The 16,418-nt window shown below is 38.2% G+C and overlaps 3 protein-coding genes across 3 annotated transcripts in view; 2 read left to right on the top strand and 1 right to left on the bottom strand.

Moving 5' to 3' along the window:
* LOC131788693 (nucleolar complex protein 2 homolog) overlaps nucleotides 1–2,015 on the top strand; it is a 15,648-nt gene extending 13,633 nt beyond the window's left edge. The window contains exons 15-18 of the mRNA XM_059105781.2: nucleotides 262–330; nucleotides 419–493; nucleotides 684–776; nucleotides 1,330–2,015. Of these exons, the coding sequence (XP_058961764.2) occupies nucleotides 262–330; nucleotides 419–493; nucleotides 684–776; nucleotides 1,330–1,584 (492 nt within the window). The 3' untranslated portion in view covers nucleotides 1,585–2,015. The remainder of the gene's footprint in view (nucleotides 1–261; nucleotides 331–418; nucleotides 494–683; nucleotides 777–1,329) is intronic.
* LOC131788661 (transmembrane protein 201) lies at nucleotides 1,842–16,418 on the bottom strand. Its single transcript, XM_059105742.2, has 14 exons — nucleotides 16,317–16,418; nucleotides 15,472–15,573; nucleotides 14,975–15,087; nucleotides 14,236–14,412; nucleotides 13,911–14,028; nucleotides 13,185–13,358; nucleotides 12,213–12,294; nucleotides 11,484–11,537; nucleotides 10,837–10,971; nucleotides 9,995–10,085; nucleotides 9,032–9,158; nucleotides 3,211–3,360; nucleotides 2,357–2,445; nucleotides 1,842–2,096 (listed from the first exon to the last, which is right to left on the bottom strand). The coding sequence occupies exons 2-14, from the start codon at nucleotides 15,524–15,526 to the stop codon at nucleotides 1,878–1,880; spliced, it is 1,584 nt and encodes a 527-aa protein (XP_058961725.2). The 5' UTR covers nucleotides 15,527–15,573; nucleotides 16,317–16,418; the 3' UTR covers nucleotides 1,842–1,877.
* Nucleotides 4,881–9,969, top strand: LOC131788659 (heparan sulfate glucosamine 3-O-sulfotransferase 1-like). Its single transcript, XM_059105740.2, has 2 exons — nucleotides 4,881–5,178; nucleotides 6,683–9,969. The coding sequence occupies exon 2, from the start codon at nucleotides 6,800–6,802 to the stop codon at nucleotides 7,955–7,957; it is 1,158 nt and encodes a 385-aa protein (XP_058961723.2). The 5' UTR covers nucleotides 4,881–5,178; nucleotides 6,683–6,799; the 3' UTR covers nucleotides 7,958–9,969.

Here is a 16,418-nt window from a genome sequence, read left to right as displayed (position 1 = left end):
AACAAGGGAAAATACCTGCAGGTGTCAATGAGAACTCAAAGTAAAAACAACCCCGCTCCGTAAAATGCGCGGAAACGCGGGCGAACAAGACGTGAGTGGTTTCAGTTTTGCATCCGATTGGTAGAAAGAGTGGGGCATATTTTCCGGACCAATCACGGAGCACGGGTGAAGCAAAATCAATGCGATCTCGGATTACTTACAACACTATAATGAAAACTGCTTTGTATGGCCATGACAACGCTATTTACTCTCCTTTCGCAGCTAAGAAAGTTTATTAAGACAACAAGCGTTCCAAAATACCGGAAGCAGTTCAAGCAACTCGTTGACAAGGTAATAGTTAAGTACACCTTCCAATTCTGCCTCATTGTGCAGTTTTATAACAGGAATCGGTTCAAATTTTTGTCGTCCTTTTTACCAGATTGAGGAGACTTCCACGGAAGTAACAAACCGACGATCTAAAGTGTCTTTTAGTCCTAAAGATTTGGAGGAAGTGGTAAGTTTCTGAGCCATTGTAGAGAAAGTTTCATGGCAAGCGGACTAAACTAGCTGTAAGCTGACGGTATCCCTATGTATTTTGCTCTCTGTACTTTCTGGAATAACTGCGCTGTATTTTCGATCAATTGTGGATGTCACAAAACGCTCTGAATAATGCTGTTGAAACGCTGTTTGCTTTTTTTCCACAGGAAAGATGGACGGCTCAATACAGACAACAGCCAAATAGTATTGTGAAGTTTTACAAGACTTGGAAGACAATGAAACCGTCCATACAGCAAGAGGTAAGGCGCAGTGACGTAAACTTTCAAAAAGGGTGGAGTCAGCGAGAAAATTATGTTAGCGCGCAGTGCGGAACTTTGGGAGTGAGGCGCCTCAATCCCAAAGTTCCGCGCCGCGCGCCAACATCAATTTTTTTTGCCAATTTTTCTGTTTTACTTGCGCTACGGACTTCCGAAAAGAATGGACTGTTTACAGTCTAAAAACTGATTTCTTTTCAAATGTCAATGAGTTACCTAACCTTTCGAAAATTGTCTTAAATGTGCTAAAATTTCGACTGTAATAACAGTGTTTAGCATGGTAGTAGTTTAAACTTAAAAGTTGAGAGAGGCACTGGAATACCAGGAAGGCCAATTGTCTTCTCCAAATGCCCAAAAACACAACTTAATGATGACGTTTAAGAGTAGAACTCGGATCTCTCGGTCCGTAATCGAGCAGGCTAATTACCAGGCCACACCTTCTGTAATTACCTAGGATAGCTTCTGAAAACTCTTCTTAATTAAGTAGCCTGTAGTAAGTTGGATGTGATAATCTCAAATTCACTCGATTGTTTTGTAGGATAGGGAAATAGAAACTGGAAATGGAGAGAACGAGGAAACATCTGACGGGGAAGAAACAAAAGCGGCGTCAAAGAGGAAGAGAAAGCATCAGAGCTCTGAAAATAAGAAGGAACAAGAGAAAGATAAAACGAAGATACGGAAGGCTGTTAATAAAACTACTTCTGAAAACACTTCACACACGATGAACATAACTATGGATGCAGACGTGGAAGACATTGTAGAGGATTTCCAATTTTCATCTGATGAAGATTAGTGAAGGCTCTGTACAGAAACGTACAGGAAAAAGTCATTGTCCAATTCAGGCTCTGCCTTTAATAATTTGAGAGAAAAGAATTGATCGACGCACGAGCTTTGTGTCGACTTTCAACTACAGAGAAAGATCTTAATGTCGTCCGCCTCCTTTCAAGAAAAAAATCAGGCTGATAACATGCTGATATTCTGTATTCACTTGTATTTTATTAATGATAACAAAAACATTAAATAAAGGAGATTAATTTACAGAGACTGACTAATGTCCTCGCCTTCTTAAAAAAATATTTTTTTGATTTATTTACTTGTTCCTGAAACCTTTCTAAGTGACAACAGAATTCGCTGGGGCCAGTCGGTGAATGATACTATAAAATACGCGTTTAACAATAAGCTTGCAAGGAGTAACAAACTCCTAGTAATTGGTGTCATTATTATCTTCGAGGAAGAAGTCTGACGTTTGGTCCTTCTTGGGATTTGCTTTGATTTTGACTTTCTGTCATTCATTAGATGTGAATTCTGTTGAAAGGATGTAAACTTGTTTTAAAACGCGTTAGATCATCATCACGTAGACATATTAATAATGGACCTCTGTTATAAATTAAGGGCATGATTGTTAATTTTACATGGGCGCAAATTCGCGTTGCTAGCCTCGACATGACGGGGTACAGGCTAAGGAATTTCCAACCAACAGAGAGGCTAAGAAGACTTGTTTGCAAACATATTAAAGAGGAAAGTGCTTTCAACTCCGCGAATTCGTTGCCAGACTGGTTTCTTACCCGCTGAAAGTTCTCATCTTTTGTGTCTGATTCAGACTCGGAGTCCTCATCCGAGGAGATAGTGTAGGAGTTACCACCAGAGCGAGCAACTGAAAAGGACACAGTAAAAACTTAGAATTCTCTCACCGCAAAAAAAATTCCCCATTCACCCGTCCCTGACGTCACTCTTAACCTCCCACCCACCCGGCCCCCAGCCCCTGAATATCTACAAGAAGTCTACCGAAAAAGCAAATCAGGTAAATGTAAGGCCAGGGATACTGAAACTTCCTGGTGACAAACTCTCGAGCTAAATTCAAGGGATCACTTCCTCTGCTAAGACTTACTATTTCACTAAACGATTATCCGCATGGATGACAACCTCGTTCTCAGGATCTTTCTAAGAACGAAAGAGAGGGGAACCTGGGAACAAAGTTGCCTTTTGAGTCTGACCAAAAACGCCACAACTACCTAAAATAATGTAATTTAAAAAGCGACTATAAACTAAGATTAAGAGTTGGTAAAGTTTGGGTCGTCGAATGAAGAACAATATTATTCGTTTAGCCAAGAGCGCTTAGCGAAGTTAGAAATTGGATTCCACTCGAAGACTTTCCGTCAGAAAGACATGAGGGTTAAAAATCAGGGCCCTTTTCGTGAAAGTCTCCCTGACATAATGGGCCCAAAGCCAAATTTCAAATCGTAGCTCTGAGGTATAATAATGCGGGTCTTAGCTCAAAAACCATTCATTTGTCATATGTTTCGTTTCGTTATTTCGATTAAGAAGTGAAAAGTTTTCCGAGACTGCCCACTTCTAAAAATTTCGGGGAAAATGGCCCAGTAGCACCAAACAAATTTAGAGATTATTTATACTCCCTTACCACTTTGTGTTTCTAAGGTTCGGGCTGCTGGAGATCTGTCACGGAGTCCAGAAAAATGCAACGTTGCAGGAACGATGAGGGGCCTTTGTTGCATGGATACCAAAGGTGTCTCCTCTGAATTGTTGCTCAAAATTTGACTCCAGAAGAAACCTTTATGGAAATAAAAAAAGGCTTAAATCAAAATCTAGCCTACACAGCTGGTGCTTCTGCGCGCCTTGAGGCATCACGCAGCGAGAAATTTAGGACAAACCTTGCAGCTGTGCTGCGTCTAAAAAACAGGCCAGCTTTGCCATGCTGATTAAAATTCAGTTAAAAGCCCATATCACAAGGGAATTCTCCCTCTTCGCGCTTGAACTTTGTAGACTTTTCTTGAGTGTTTGATTCTTCAACTACGAGCATTATCTTGAAATGAATCCTGAAATTATACGGGGATGATCTGCTTCAGGCGTTTTCCTATCTGGGAACCCTAACGAATCGGACTTAATTTTTTTTATTGTTATGGGTCCGTTCGCTTTTTCCGTCAAACTCTTAGGGGATTATGAACATCAGAGACTTCGCCAAATTAGCACTAGACATCAGGTTATAGCGACATGTCACAGTACCACTTACTACTAATATACCTCGTTTTCTTAGTCCGTACGGTAAGTTACGGACCGAGTTTTTTTCGCTCGTATTGTCGCTCGCTCATTTCATACGAAAGTTACCGAGAAGACCGAGAAAATGAGATAAGTTAGAAATTTTTCATGTTTCTGGGTTCATATAGAGGGGAAGGATATCAATTCAAACAAACTTCTCGGTTTAGTGGGCCGCACAGTGAAATAAGGCTCGCTACATTGACTAATCATGGCGCACGTACTAGGAGATATAAAAGACCGTTATTTTGATAGGCTATTTTGTTGCTGTGGTAACTTGCCACGTTAAATGGACGATCCAAGAATGTTCATCAAGTACAGATTATTTCTTTACTGACAATACTTTGTAATAAATTAATAACTAATTTTTATCACAAAAAAAGACACCATAGAGCAACCAACAACTCTCAGAAATTGAAACTGATATTCTAAATGGTGCAACATAGCTCATTGGGCAGTTATCATCTCTCTCATAAACAATTGATTGGTATAGTATTAGACTCCTGCCGTGAAAACTTTGATTAGAAAGAACCTCTGGACAAAAAAATAAATTCCTTGCCTTGGTAATTATGGACTTTACTAAAAAATGTATCAATGAGTTTAGGAATAAATGAATAGGAAAGAAATATATATTTTCAGAAAGAGCAGTGCCCCCTATTGAGTTACTTATGCAGGAGTTTGTAGTGATTTCTTCAGCACAGATAGAAGTGTTATTATTTTTTTCTTTTAACCATTTTTTTTTCAAAAAAAACCCCTTCAACAACTCTGGTTTGATCTGCAAAAGTTAATCCTAACCCTTCATCTGATTATCTACTTTTTTTTTTCAATAAGGAACTCGATACCATAAGTAAACACTAAAATGTAAATCAGATTTATATGATCTGTTTTTAAGCTTCACTAAGCAAAAGAGTGTTTGCCCTTTAAGTTCCACACGAACATGCGAAGAAATCCCTGGCAACGCCAAAATTAAATAAGCGTTTTTAAACCTGTATAAAGTAATGTATGTAAAAGTGTCTTTTCAGCCCCACACACAGTGCATTACGGCTGAAAACTCTTGTGCGAGTTTACCAAAGAAGCAGCGGGCGGGATTGACCAATATATCTCACGTCGAAACTTTTTTACCAACTTTAAATTTAATCAAGAGAATCATATTTTCAAACTGTTCATTCAGGCCAAGGTGCAAGCTCATCGACTTAATGGGTCAATTTAAAATTCCTTGATATTTTTTTCATGTTCAAAAAACTATGACAAACTGCTTTTAAAGAAGGGACACTTTCGCGAGATCAACAGCTTACTGATTCAGAAAAAGCTCCACCAACTTCACAAGCCTGCAAAGGTAGGGCTGACACCGATTCTTCACAAACTTCTGATTTCATCTATTCTGTATGGATTATTTTAATTACGATGTTTGTCTATGTCTACACTGATGCTTCTTCTTTCAAGTTTCAAGTTCATTTTCATTGTCGTTCAAGTTTAGCTGAGTTTCAAACGTTTAATTCCCCTATGCTTGAGCTTCTGCGCAAGCATAGGGAACCCTTTTGTTTATTGCTTGCATTTTTCTTTGCTTTTATCGTTTTCATGTCATTCAATATGCTAGGATCGCGAAAGTTCAGTGAGACCGTGGCTTCATCGATTTGAGACCTTCAAAAGTTTCCTATCCCAGCACAACTGAGAATTCTCTCAGAGTAAAACTGTCATTTATATTGAAATCAATGTGAAAATATAATAACTTGACATTTTACATACATATTACAGGATTTATTTAATATGCAACAAATAATGACATGATGAAGAAATAAAAAATTAAGTCGGAAAACAACGTAATTGAATGTGAGCAAAATTGCTGAAATCTTAATATTATATTTTGTGTCCAAATATATTTGATCATCAGCGAAATATCTTCGTAAACGTTAGATATTTATTCACTGCTTAGAACTTGATTAAAATGTTACAGAGAAATAGATAATTTGATGCAAATGAAGATAAGCGCATTATGGACCGGGTGTGAGTACAATACGGATAGACATTTCTCAAGTTCTCTTTTCTTCTTTTCGCTTATATTTTTGACCCAAGACGTCGCCTTAGTTCAGTAAGGAAAAGAACGCGCCCAGAAGTCAAGCGTTGTTGACCAACCAAGTTTTGTCAATATGGTATTTTCAAAAGCGAAAATAATACGCTAAAGAATTACTGAAAAAATTCATGAAACTTGATTGTTTAAGGGCCTTATTGTGACTTGGTTGCTGCCGAAACTGCTAGAAAACTTTCTTTTAAGAAAAAGGTTCCCTTGAAGTTACGATCTTAACCGGCTACAAGCTCTTTTTTAACTCTTTTGCGAGATCACAGTGGAAAATGCCGCGTGGCATCTTACCTGCTCAGCTAACCAATCAGAGCAATAGATTCGCTTCAAATTTCAAGCAGTGAGGCATACTCGATAGCTAGTGAGAGGACATGTTTTCAGTCATCACCAAACGTAACTCGGTTTTGACAGGAATGCAATCTAGGACCATTCCCATGGGAAGTTTTAATTCTAGACATTAAAGTCCTCTACGGAATTTCTAAGGACTTTTTTTCTCGCAATTTCTAGAGATACCCTGTTTCACACATTACCAAGCTTGAATATGATATATTTAAATGAAAATGTTGTTCCTTTTGTGCAAACGTATTGCAAACCGCTAGAATCAGCAATGTCGAGAACGTCAACGGAAATACCAGTTGGAAAACGAAATGTTTCAAATAATCCGTCTCCAATAATTTCAAATAACAGAACAAAAGCGGTTTCTTAGAGCTAAATTTTATCAGTTTCTAACCTCTTGAAGTGTATCGTATTTTTGCTTACTCAGTTTCAAACAGGAACTAACTGGATAGCTTGTATAAACGGCCTGTGCAGACAACTTATATCACGAGGTGATACTTTCAGAAGACTTGGGGAGGAATATTACACTGATGAAAACAGAACAATGATGCGATCATGCCGACAGAGATACTTTTGTAGCGCGCTTCTGTTCCTCGTAACAACGTTTATGTACTGTTTATTCTACGGTCAAATAATACCAGTCAGAGAGCTCACGAAAAACTACGAAATTCCTTATGAGAAAGTGTTTGCAATAAATACACCGGAATCATTGGGGCAAACTGAAAACGCGATTCAAGATACAGATGACACAATCATCTTTGATTCGATCACAGAAAACGAAAAAAACTTACAACAAAAGCTAGCAGACGACGAAACCGCCAGTCACCAAATCGAAGGTAACACAGGATCACAACTGAGCGGGCTTTCAAACTATGTGATGACCAATGAAGGAAACGAAAGCGAAACGGAGTTGCAACAAAAAAGACTTCCAAATGCTCTTATCATTGGAATACGAAAAGGAGGAACAAGAGCACTTTTGGATTCTCTTGCGCGTCATCCCAGCGTGCGAGCTTGTTCACGAGAACTGCATTTCTTTGACGAACAAGACAACTATAAGCGAGGCTTGGAGTGGTACAGAAATCAAATGCCTAAGTCTTTGAAAAATGAAATCACAATTGAGAAAACACCAGCCTATTATGTTACTCAAGATGCTCCTCGTCTGATTTACAACATGTCCCCGGATGTTAAGCTGTTGGTGATAGTTCGTGACCCGACTGTGCGTGCGATTTCAGATTACGCGCAAATCTTCGATAAATATCAGGGCAAGATCAGACCATTCGAGGAATACGTCACCAAAAATGGCACAGTGCTAAAATATAGCAAAATAGTCCAAACTGGCGTCTACATAACTCATCTAAAAAACTGGTTGAAATATTTTCCTCTAGAGCAAATTCTCTTCGTAAATGGCGAAGAACTTATCAAAAACCCCGTCCCAGAATTGAAATTGGTAGAGAAATTCTTGGGACTAAAACCATTCATTGATGAAAAGTTATTCTACTTCAACGAAACTAAGGGTTTCCCGTGTTTAGTTCCACCCACTCAAACAAACGGTGAACCAACCAAATCTGGATGCTTGTCAAAAGACAAGGGTCGACCACACCCTCACGTGAACGAAGACGTCGCGACATTATTGCGTGACTATTACAAGCCGTTAAATGAAGACTTTTATAGGACTGTTAGCAGAAATTTCCAATGGCCTTAGTCAATTATCATTCTCATACCTGCCGTGTTGCAAATAACATTTCACATTTCTTAAGTAAGTTACCTCTAAATATTTGGTATATTTGTTGCGCCATGCGAAACTACCTTAACTTGAAAGACACTACCAGATATGAGTTCGTTATGATGGCGAACTATGAGATCCTAAAGGATTCTAGATCATGAACTGGAAAAAAATTAGCCTCAAAAAGGACCGTGACCACTCAAATCTGTAATGTTGTCGCGTAATCTTTTGAGAAAATAATAAAAAAAAAATTAAGAACAAACAATAATGGCCGAAGATACACCTGGTTCGAGAGTGCCAGGATGAAGTTTAGGGACGCAACGATGATAGTCCACTCTAAGGGGCGTGGTCAAGGCTACAAATGACAGGAACAAGGTTTCGAGACGACGAGATTCCATTGTTCTATGTATGAAATCTAAAAGAAATTTAAGTATTTCACAGAAATTAACCAATCACACAGCTCATGTGCGCAGCGGGTCCAGGCCTCTAATCTTAACAAATTTAATGACCCCTATAAATGATCTCAAAGTACCAATCAGAATGTTCTTCGACGTTACAATGGCGTTTTACGATACTAGTCGCAATAGGCTACAAGAAAAATAAGTCCTTATTGACTAAGTAGGAGGGCAAGAAGGGAAAAAAGTTTTAAGCCCAAGACCATGAGGTACGGACCAAACACAGTGAGGTCCACACCTCACGATTGAGAGCCAAATATCTAACCATTCGGCCCGACCAAACTCAGTTAATAGGCATTTTTTTTCAGATGAACGTCGCTTTTTTTTCAGATGAACGTCGCTGCTCGCATCAGGGATGACCGTACGGCTATTGCAGGCTCTGCTCGCGCCTTCGCCTACGGCCCTTTTACTGGGCGGGGGAGGGACGGGGACGTACGGGTAATGTGATAAAAAAAAACATCGGTCGAGGAGGAGAATGAGAATTCGTCTCAACTTGGAGTTGTGTGAGAAATAAGCCTGATTAAAGAATGTGTGATCATGATTTAGTTAACGAATGTGCCTGACGAAGCAATATGAAGTGAAAGGTTTTTTATTTTACCTGTTCCAAAATTCCCTGGTGACAACGGGTTCCTGTAGCCATTCTTTCTCTTAGTGGGTAAACCTAATGACAGGCCATTCAGGTTGTGATCTAATTCTGTTGATGTTTTACGATGAGAGGGTGTACTCTGCGAATTAACAAGAACATACAGCAAGTTCTAGCCACTTGTAACACTGAAGAGCCATACATCAAACCTACGAAATATGCGGCGAAATGGAATCCGTTTGACAAATTGACGATTTCAACGGAAAGAGCCGGTTAAAAGGTCACCGTTTATTGATACAAAATTATTTCATATATATGGAACCCACACTCTGTTTAACAAATAGATCCACGTTACCGTGCGTCTGTTCTGTAGTATATAGATTTAGCCAAGCCTAAAAGTGGAGCTCGCATTTTTTTTCCCGCACGTCTCAAGGGCACAACGCCTTGCCCGGCCAGGACTAGAACCCGGGTCGTCCGACTCGGAGCCCAGTGCACTGACCACTGGACTTCTAAACAAAGCCGTGACGTTGGCGTGCCCGCGGTACAGTTGACCACGCATGTTAAAAGTAGCACCTTGTACGGTCGTACGGTCATACATCCAAATTTTTTCGGCTTGATGGGTTACTACTATTTTGTATAATTATGGGGCTACGCTCTGAGAGCTCCGCTAATAGATCACAGATGACTTCAAAATGGGATAGTAACAAAGGAGTGGCACACAAGGACCGGCTGAGTGTGTCACTGATGATTTTTCCACATTTTGACGTCTCCTGTGATCAGTTACTGAACAGACCCACGGCAACATGGGATCTCTTTGTCTTAACTAGCAATAAAGCAAAATGTTGTTAATGGTGACGTCATCTGTCTGTTCTCCAATAGATCATAAGTAATAACAAATGCGAGCGTAATGCTCCTTATTATGTAAACAAGATATCTCCATTAAAATTGTATCCCTGTGCGTGTTTAAAGACATCTCACCTCAGAGCATGTACTTGTGTCCATGGCATTTGAATCAACTGCCGATGTGTGATGTTTTTCGACACTGGATGGACTTGGTGTAAATTGGCATCTGAAATCGTTCAAACAATGTAACGTAATTATGCCTAAACTCAATCTCGTATGTTCCTGAGTCCAGAAATTTTTCAGCCAAACGCAGATTACCCAAGCCCACCCATTTTTTGCCTTTCTTTTTAGACTTTTTAAATTTTTCTTATCATTTCGAATACTCTAGTTACCAAATTAGAACTAAGCTGGAATTTGGTATTAAATAAATGTAACTTGTTTCCGACAGATTTCTTACGCAAACCTTAAATTTCTGTTACACTGCGTAACATTTCCATGCAGTTTGTGGCTCAATTCTGTGGCCCGTTTTTGACGCCGCAAAAAAACCCACAACTTTTTTTTCTTACAACTTCCTTAGAAGACTGGCACAGTTAAGTAATTTGCGCAAGTCGTGGAAATGAACGTGAAAAGAAAAAAGTAGTTTTGCAGATTAAACATTCAAAAGTTTTGACCCAAAAAGAGAAATACTCTGGCAAACGCCTTAAAAATTGCCGCAGAGTTGTTACGGTGACCGGTCACTTCGCCGAAATGACAAGTCGCTGATACCACTCTCCGACAATACTAACCAACCAGCCGACAACGACCAAAGACGACTGCCGGCGAGTTGACTAAAAGAGGCGGCGAGTTGGCTTGTCGGCGAAGTGAGCGGGTACCACCGTTGCAATCGATGTGAGACATAGTCTTCTAGTCTGTCAGCGAAACTCTTTAACTCAGCGTCAAAACAGACCACATGTAAGTCTACCAAACTTCTTGAGTACCTTTTCTTTTTTCTTCTAACCATGCCTCTTGCGTATGAAAGGAGGGAAAATAAGAAAGAGCACATGTCCAGGATGAGACAGAACACAGCCATTCTGGTGTGCCATCTGGTGTCAGTCTTACGCCAAAAAACTTCCCTGAGAAGTTGAAATACAAAACGGACTTTACACCTCCTTTCCTTTTAGCTTTGATTTCAGTGTTGAATATTGATAGAGGCACACCAGCCAAACAAAACACAGTGGTCAAACGTCTAATACATTCTCAGAGTTAACAGTTAAAATCCTTTCAATATATTTCTGGTTAATCAGAAAGGTCAAAAGTTGGAGGTGAAGCAACTTCAAATTGGGGGCGACGCAACCACACTTCGGGGCGAAGGGACTCAGGGAGACCGTGCGGCGTCATCTACATCCATAAATTTTCAAGTTATTAACTCAGTTAACTGTTCGCTAAGTGTACGACATAAAAAGCGGCAACCCTAGAGACGTTAATAACAGCAGGAAAAATAGCAAGTAGTCAAATGGATGTCATTTTATCAAATGAAAGGAGCCACTCAGGTTTGGCTCGACGAACCCTTTTCGCTGGATAATGGTTTAACTATGATGAGCAACTTTTTCGCAGGATAATGGTTTAACTACGTCCTTGAACTTACCAGAATCTTAGAGCAGAAAGTAAGGTCCATGAGACTAAAATCAAAATGCCAAATCTGAAAAAAAAGGATCAGTGCATGTTTAGCGTTTAGGTAATTACCCAGCTGAAAAGATGAACACATCCAAAATAATGAAGAAAATCCCATCGAAATAGTTTACAAAAGTAATGCCCTCAAAATGAATAAAGAGCCGTACGACTTTAGAATATCTTCATGCCCTCCTGTTCTACTAAAATGTTCCTTCTTTTTGTTTCAATTTTCAAAGTTGAGGCTGGAATGGAAAATTTTCCCCAGCCATAAATTTAATTTTCCCCCCTCAGTACATGTGTAAAAAGTTAAAATGTATCTGGCTTGCATCTGTTTTGCCACTCGTGATGCAGGCGCAACACTTACTTGAACAAATCAAATTCAATTCATATTACGTTTAAATAGTTATTAGGTTATCAGTATTCATATTCCTGGCTGGAGGTTGGGAACAACTTATTTAGCCCCAAGCCTACATGCAGCATCTGACTAGTTGTTGACTGACATTTGTTTGACATGTGATCACTTTGCTTTGTTCATTCATTCATTGCAGTTGTTTCTTCTCCCTCCCTTCCACTCTGGGGCTTTCCTCAGGCCCTCAGGGCTTCCTTGTTTCCTCAATAAAGATGCCCACACAGATTAACTGCTTGTTTTTTCATTAACAGGGAATAATTAACTCTACTACAAGATAATCTGTTTTTCAAATACCTGCTCTTTTTTTTAAAAAATATGAGGAAATTCGTCAGCAAGCAACACAACAAGATGTGCAAGTACTTCCTCCTTGCTAAGCCTAAAAAATTTACATTGAATTAACTTTGTTGAAAAGTACACTGATCATAAACTGCACTTGGACCTAAAAAATCAGTTTTGATTATTAAATATTTATTGATAACTCAGCATGGAATAAGAGGTATTATTGGCATAAGCCACAGACTGACAGATTTATTCAAAAAACAAATCACTAATAAGACAAGATACATTATTAATTAAGGGTTAAACAACATCATTTTCCACATGTTTGCCAAATGATTCTGGTCAGTAGTCAATGTCATATGTGAAGGCTCACTGGGAATGTTGCAGTTGGATCTGAGTGTTTATGTGCATTTTTTGAATTGGTTGTCTTTTGGGTGTGCATCATTTGTACCAATTTCTTTTGGGTGTTTTCCACCCCACCCCACCCTCTTTGCTTTTTTGTTAATCAATGTTAATGGTTACCTAAATGAGGGGGCTCACAGAAGTAACCCCTACATTCCTGAGGCACCTAGCTTCCATTTTTAGCAAGGCAGTGGTTTAACATGTATGAGAGACATGATGGCCAATGTGTTGTATTCTTGGACGAAAAACCCTACTTTCACAGTGCCTCTCTCTGCCCAGGAGTATAAATGGCACCTGTCAAACTGTTAGGGAAGCTCGGTGAATTGCGAAGGGGGTGGGGGTAACCTTGTGGACTGGCATCCCATCCAGAGGGGGTTGGTGATACTCCTGGTCGCTTCATGCCAAGGAAACTAAAATGGGCTCCAGCTGGTTACCCACTTTGCTCACGTGCAGGCTTTACCATATCTTATTTCTTATCTATGTTCATGCCTTGAGGGAGATATGTGAAACTGTCCCACACATTGCAATGGAACATGTATACACTAATTTCTATCAAGTAGGTTCAACTTGTAAAATATTACTTACTACACAGACAGAACATTAATTCTAAGCTTTTCTGCCATGAAGTCCTCATTGCTACTTGAAATAACTGAGTCAACAATAAACATGCTGATGCTGTTGTCATATTCTTGTGTGGAAAACTGGACCAAAAGTCTTGGTTAGCCACAAATGAGATGCTCCAATAGCTCAGGAATTCACCTCAAGAAAAAGGAAAAAATATTGACCAGTTTTACCCTTTTCACCCTAACATCCATACTGTTCTCTATACATTTCCTAAGGTTCTGACTGGGAGAATTTGTTGAACAATCAAAAGCTTGGTTAGTCAGTGATCATTTCCTTTATTCTTGTGACCTAAATGTGTGATTCAGGGGTGATACTGTGAGGAAAAAAATACTGAGTCTAGTCACTAAGTGTTGAGAAAATGGTGATGATAAACAACAGTAAAATTTAGAATTTTTTAAAATTTTGCCATCACCAAAAGTTTTGGTCAGATGGGAAGCCTTGAGGTAAATCATTATTCATTTAGTGAAGAAGTTTTACAATCAGAGCTTTCCATTCAGGTTTTATTAAAAATTTTCCACCACATTTGATAATATGATACAATACTAGTGATCAAAAGCAATTTCATGTCATTTTTTTTCTTCATTTAATTTTATTTAATTAAAGGATAAGAAAAATGAACTGAAACTGGTTTGGAAAAACTTTGAAACAAAGGAAACAATTGAACCACAACATTCTAACTGCACTTACCACAATTATTGTGGTTAGCATGTGGTGAATCTGAGAACACCAACAGTGCAGCAAGGAAAACACAAGTCAGCTTAGCTAACACAATGATATTGGATTCTGGTGAGTATGTCTGAAAAGGCTAAAAAAAAAAAAATGATTAAAACACTCAAAATTAGATCATCAGTCAACAGGATTAATGACTCTTATTCTTACTCTTCACCAATCTAGGCCTCTCCATATGAAAGAAAACAGTGCCTTAATGAGCATAGTTTTTTTCCCTATATGGGCCACCTGCCTGGTAAATAACATCTACTTTATTTTAAAAGTAGAATCTTAAACCTGTTACCTTTAATTTTGTTGGAGTTGATTTTGACTTTTGCAGATGAGTACCAAGTACAAATGTTTTCAGGTCCTTTTCTTGAAGGTTCAAGTGATGTTGAACAGTGTTATGACAGGAATTACATAGTTTGTACCTCTTATCCAGGTGATTTTTATGAGCATCAAATTCTGAAAAGAAGTCTGACTGCAAAAAAATTTGTTGAATTAAGTATATTATGGTTGCTGAAGTTAAAAATGAACTTCCGGTCAAAATGTTTCAATCCTTCTTGAAAAATTGTATGTTTCCCCCTGTTCCATGATATAACATAATAAAAAAATCAAATGATTGGTAGTTTTAAATCATTTTAGCCTGAAATCATTTTTGACTACAAAATGTACCAGTGTGAGAAAATTGGTTCCAGCGGTTAAAAGTTATGTGATTAACATTACCAAACACATGATGAAAGTTTATAAATAAAACTATCTTTAAAGTATTTCAAACATGTATACACAGTCATGCAACTTCAAATTTTCTTTCCGTGAAAATGGAAATTGAACCCAGTAGTATACATAAGAATGTATGCAAAACTGTGCGCTGTCCAATATATTGTATACAGTCATGATGCTCAAACAGTCCTATTATACAGTCCTATAAAAAGCATCACCTGTACACTGAAAACCAATCTTGATCATGAATAAAATTTGTCATGATTTTGACAAAACATCCCAATGTCTATGAATAGTGTTAATGGGTAGGAAGCTTTCACCTCTCTTGATGGTTCAAATGAATTCAATTCCTGGATTTTTGTAGCTTGATTTTTGTTACAATTATGGCAAAGCTGTGGTTGGGTGATGAGTGATGGCTGACCAGTGTACCTCCCTAAAATAATCATACAAAGATATCATTATCAGATACACCAAGATCAAAATTTGAAGAAAACATGAAGAATTATTAACTGAAGCGAAGAAAAATTCCACTCACTACAGGACCTGAGGCGATCAATTGTTGAAGCATTTAAACCAACAAATTAGTTAATTTCTGTCATTATGCCAAAAAATGGTTGGAAATGAAATTCTTGACTTGCCATTTTATATATCCTTTCAGCTGCTAAGAAATGGATACTACTAGCTAGTCACTTCCAAATTAGCCAATAAGCACATGCAAAAAGCACTATTCTCTCATCTGGTATGTACTGATAAGCATTATCCAACAGAGTTCCGAGAGGACAATATTATTTTTGGATAAATCAACATGAATACCAACCTGGAGCTGCATAGTGATAGTGTGTGCTACCATTTTCTCCCACACAGTCCACCATGGTACAATTTTTCCAGATAATAATATTCTGCCCAGATCAGTTACAACCTGAGAAATATACATTTTAAGTGTTTAATGCAATTAACCCTTTAACTCCCTGATCAAATCTGTTATTCTCCTTACTGACCACCATACAAATTTTGTAATGTTAGTTTAGAGAATTTAGTACTCGATCAACTAATTATCATCAAATTTATCTTTATTCTCATCACTTGTCTATTGATATTGTATGGAGAAATTCTGTCTTGGTCACTTGTAGGAGTTAAAGGGTTACGAAACGTTTTACAGGAGAAAATCTTAAATCTTTTTATTATTTTTTATTAAAGATCAATTTTCGGCCGATGAGAAATAAATTTTTCCTAAGGAAGCCCTTGGACTTACCTGATAGAAAAACAAATGGTTGACAAAAAAAATAAGAAAATGGATACATGGATTAGAAAAAAATCAGATTGATTACAAACAATTGAATAGGGTTTAGTCACTTACTACAATCGTTATTTTCAGGTTATGAAAAACATCCAAGCTCATTCTGCATCAATTCATAACAATTTTCAACTATGGATATATATTTTTTGATTGAGGGATGGCCAATCAATATCATAAGATTAAAAAAGTAAGATTTGGACGGAAGTAACCGAGAGTAAAGTTTTGCACTTTCAGCTTCCGGTGTTTTTTTTCTTTTTTATCACGAGGTTGATTGAAATCTCGTAAATGCAAACTTGTCGTTAATTTTACCAAATACGCTTACATATCAAGGCTCAGGAGGCAAATAACCTCAAAACAAACCTTACCTCGTGCGATGAGGACAACTATAAAATATATTTTTGAAACAACTTTATGGGAAGTTAGACGGACCACGAGTCATATCTCCCGCCATATTGAAACGGTCGTAG

Source organism: Pocillopora verrucosa, chromosome 9, assembly GCF_036669915.1.
Source record: "Pocillopora verrucosa isolate sample1 chromosome 9, ASM3666991v2, whole genome shotgun sequence".
In the NCBI taxonomy this organism is placed as follows: Eukaryota; Metazoa; Cnidaria; class Anthozoa; order Scleractinia; family Pocilloporidae; genus Pocillopora; species Pocillopora verrucosa.
The sequence above is the reverse complement of the archived record's forward strand: the minus strand, read 5'-3'. Positions and strand labels throughout refer to the sequence as shown.

Coding starts and splice junctions, on each gene's coding strand:
- LOC131788659 (XM_059105740.2), top strand. CDS start 6,800: ATGATGCGATCATGCCGACAGAGATACTTTTGTAGCGCGCTTCTGTTC.
- LOC131788661 (XM_059105742.2), bottom strand. CDS start 15,526: ATGGTGGACTGTGTGGGAGAAAATGGTAGCACACACTATCACTATGCA. Junction 15,088..15,471: donor CTATCACTATGCAGCTCCAG/GTTGGTATTCAT, acceptor TGATTATTTTAG/GGAGGTACACTGGTCAGCCA. Junction 11,538..12,212: donor TTTTTTAAAAAAAAGAGCAG/GTATTTGAAAAA, acceptor CTTTTTTTTCAG/ATTTGGCATTTTGATTTTAG.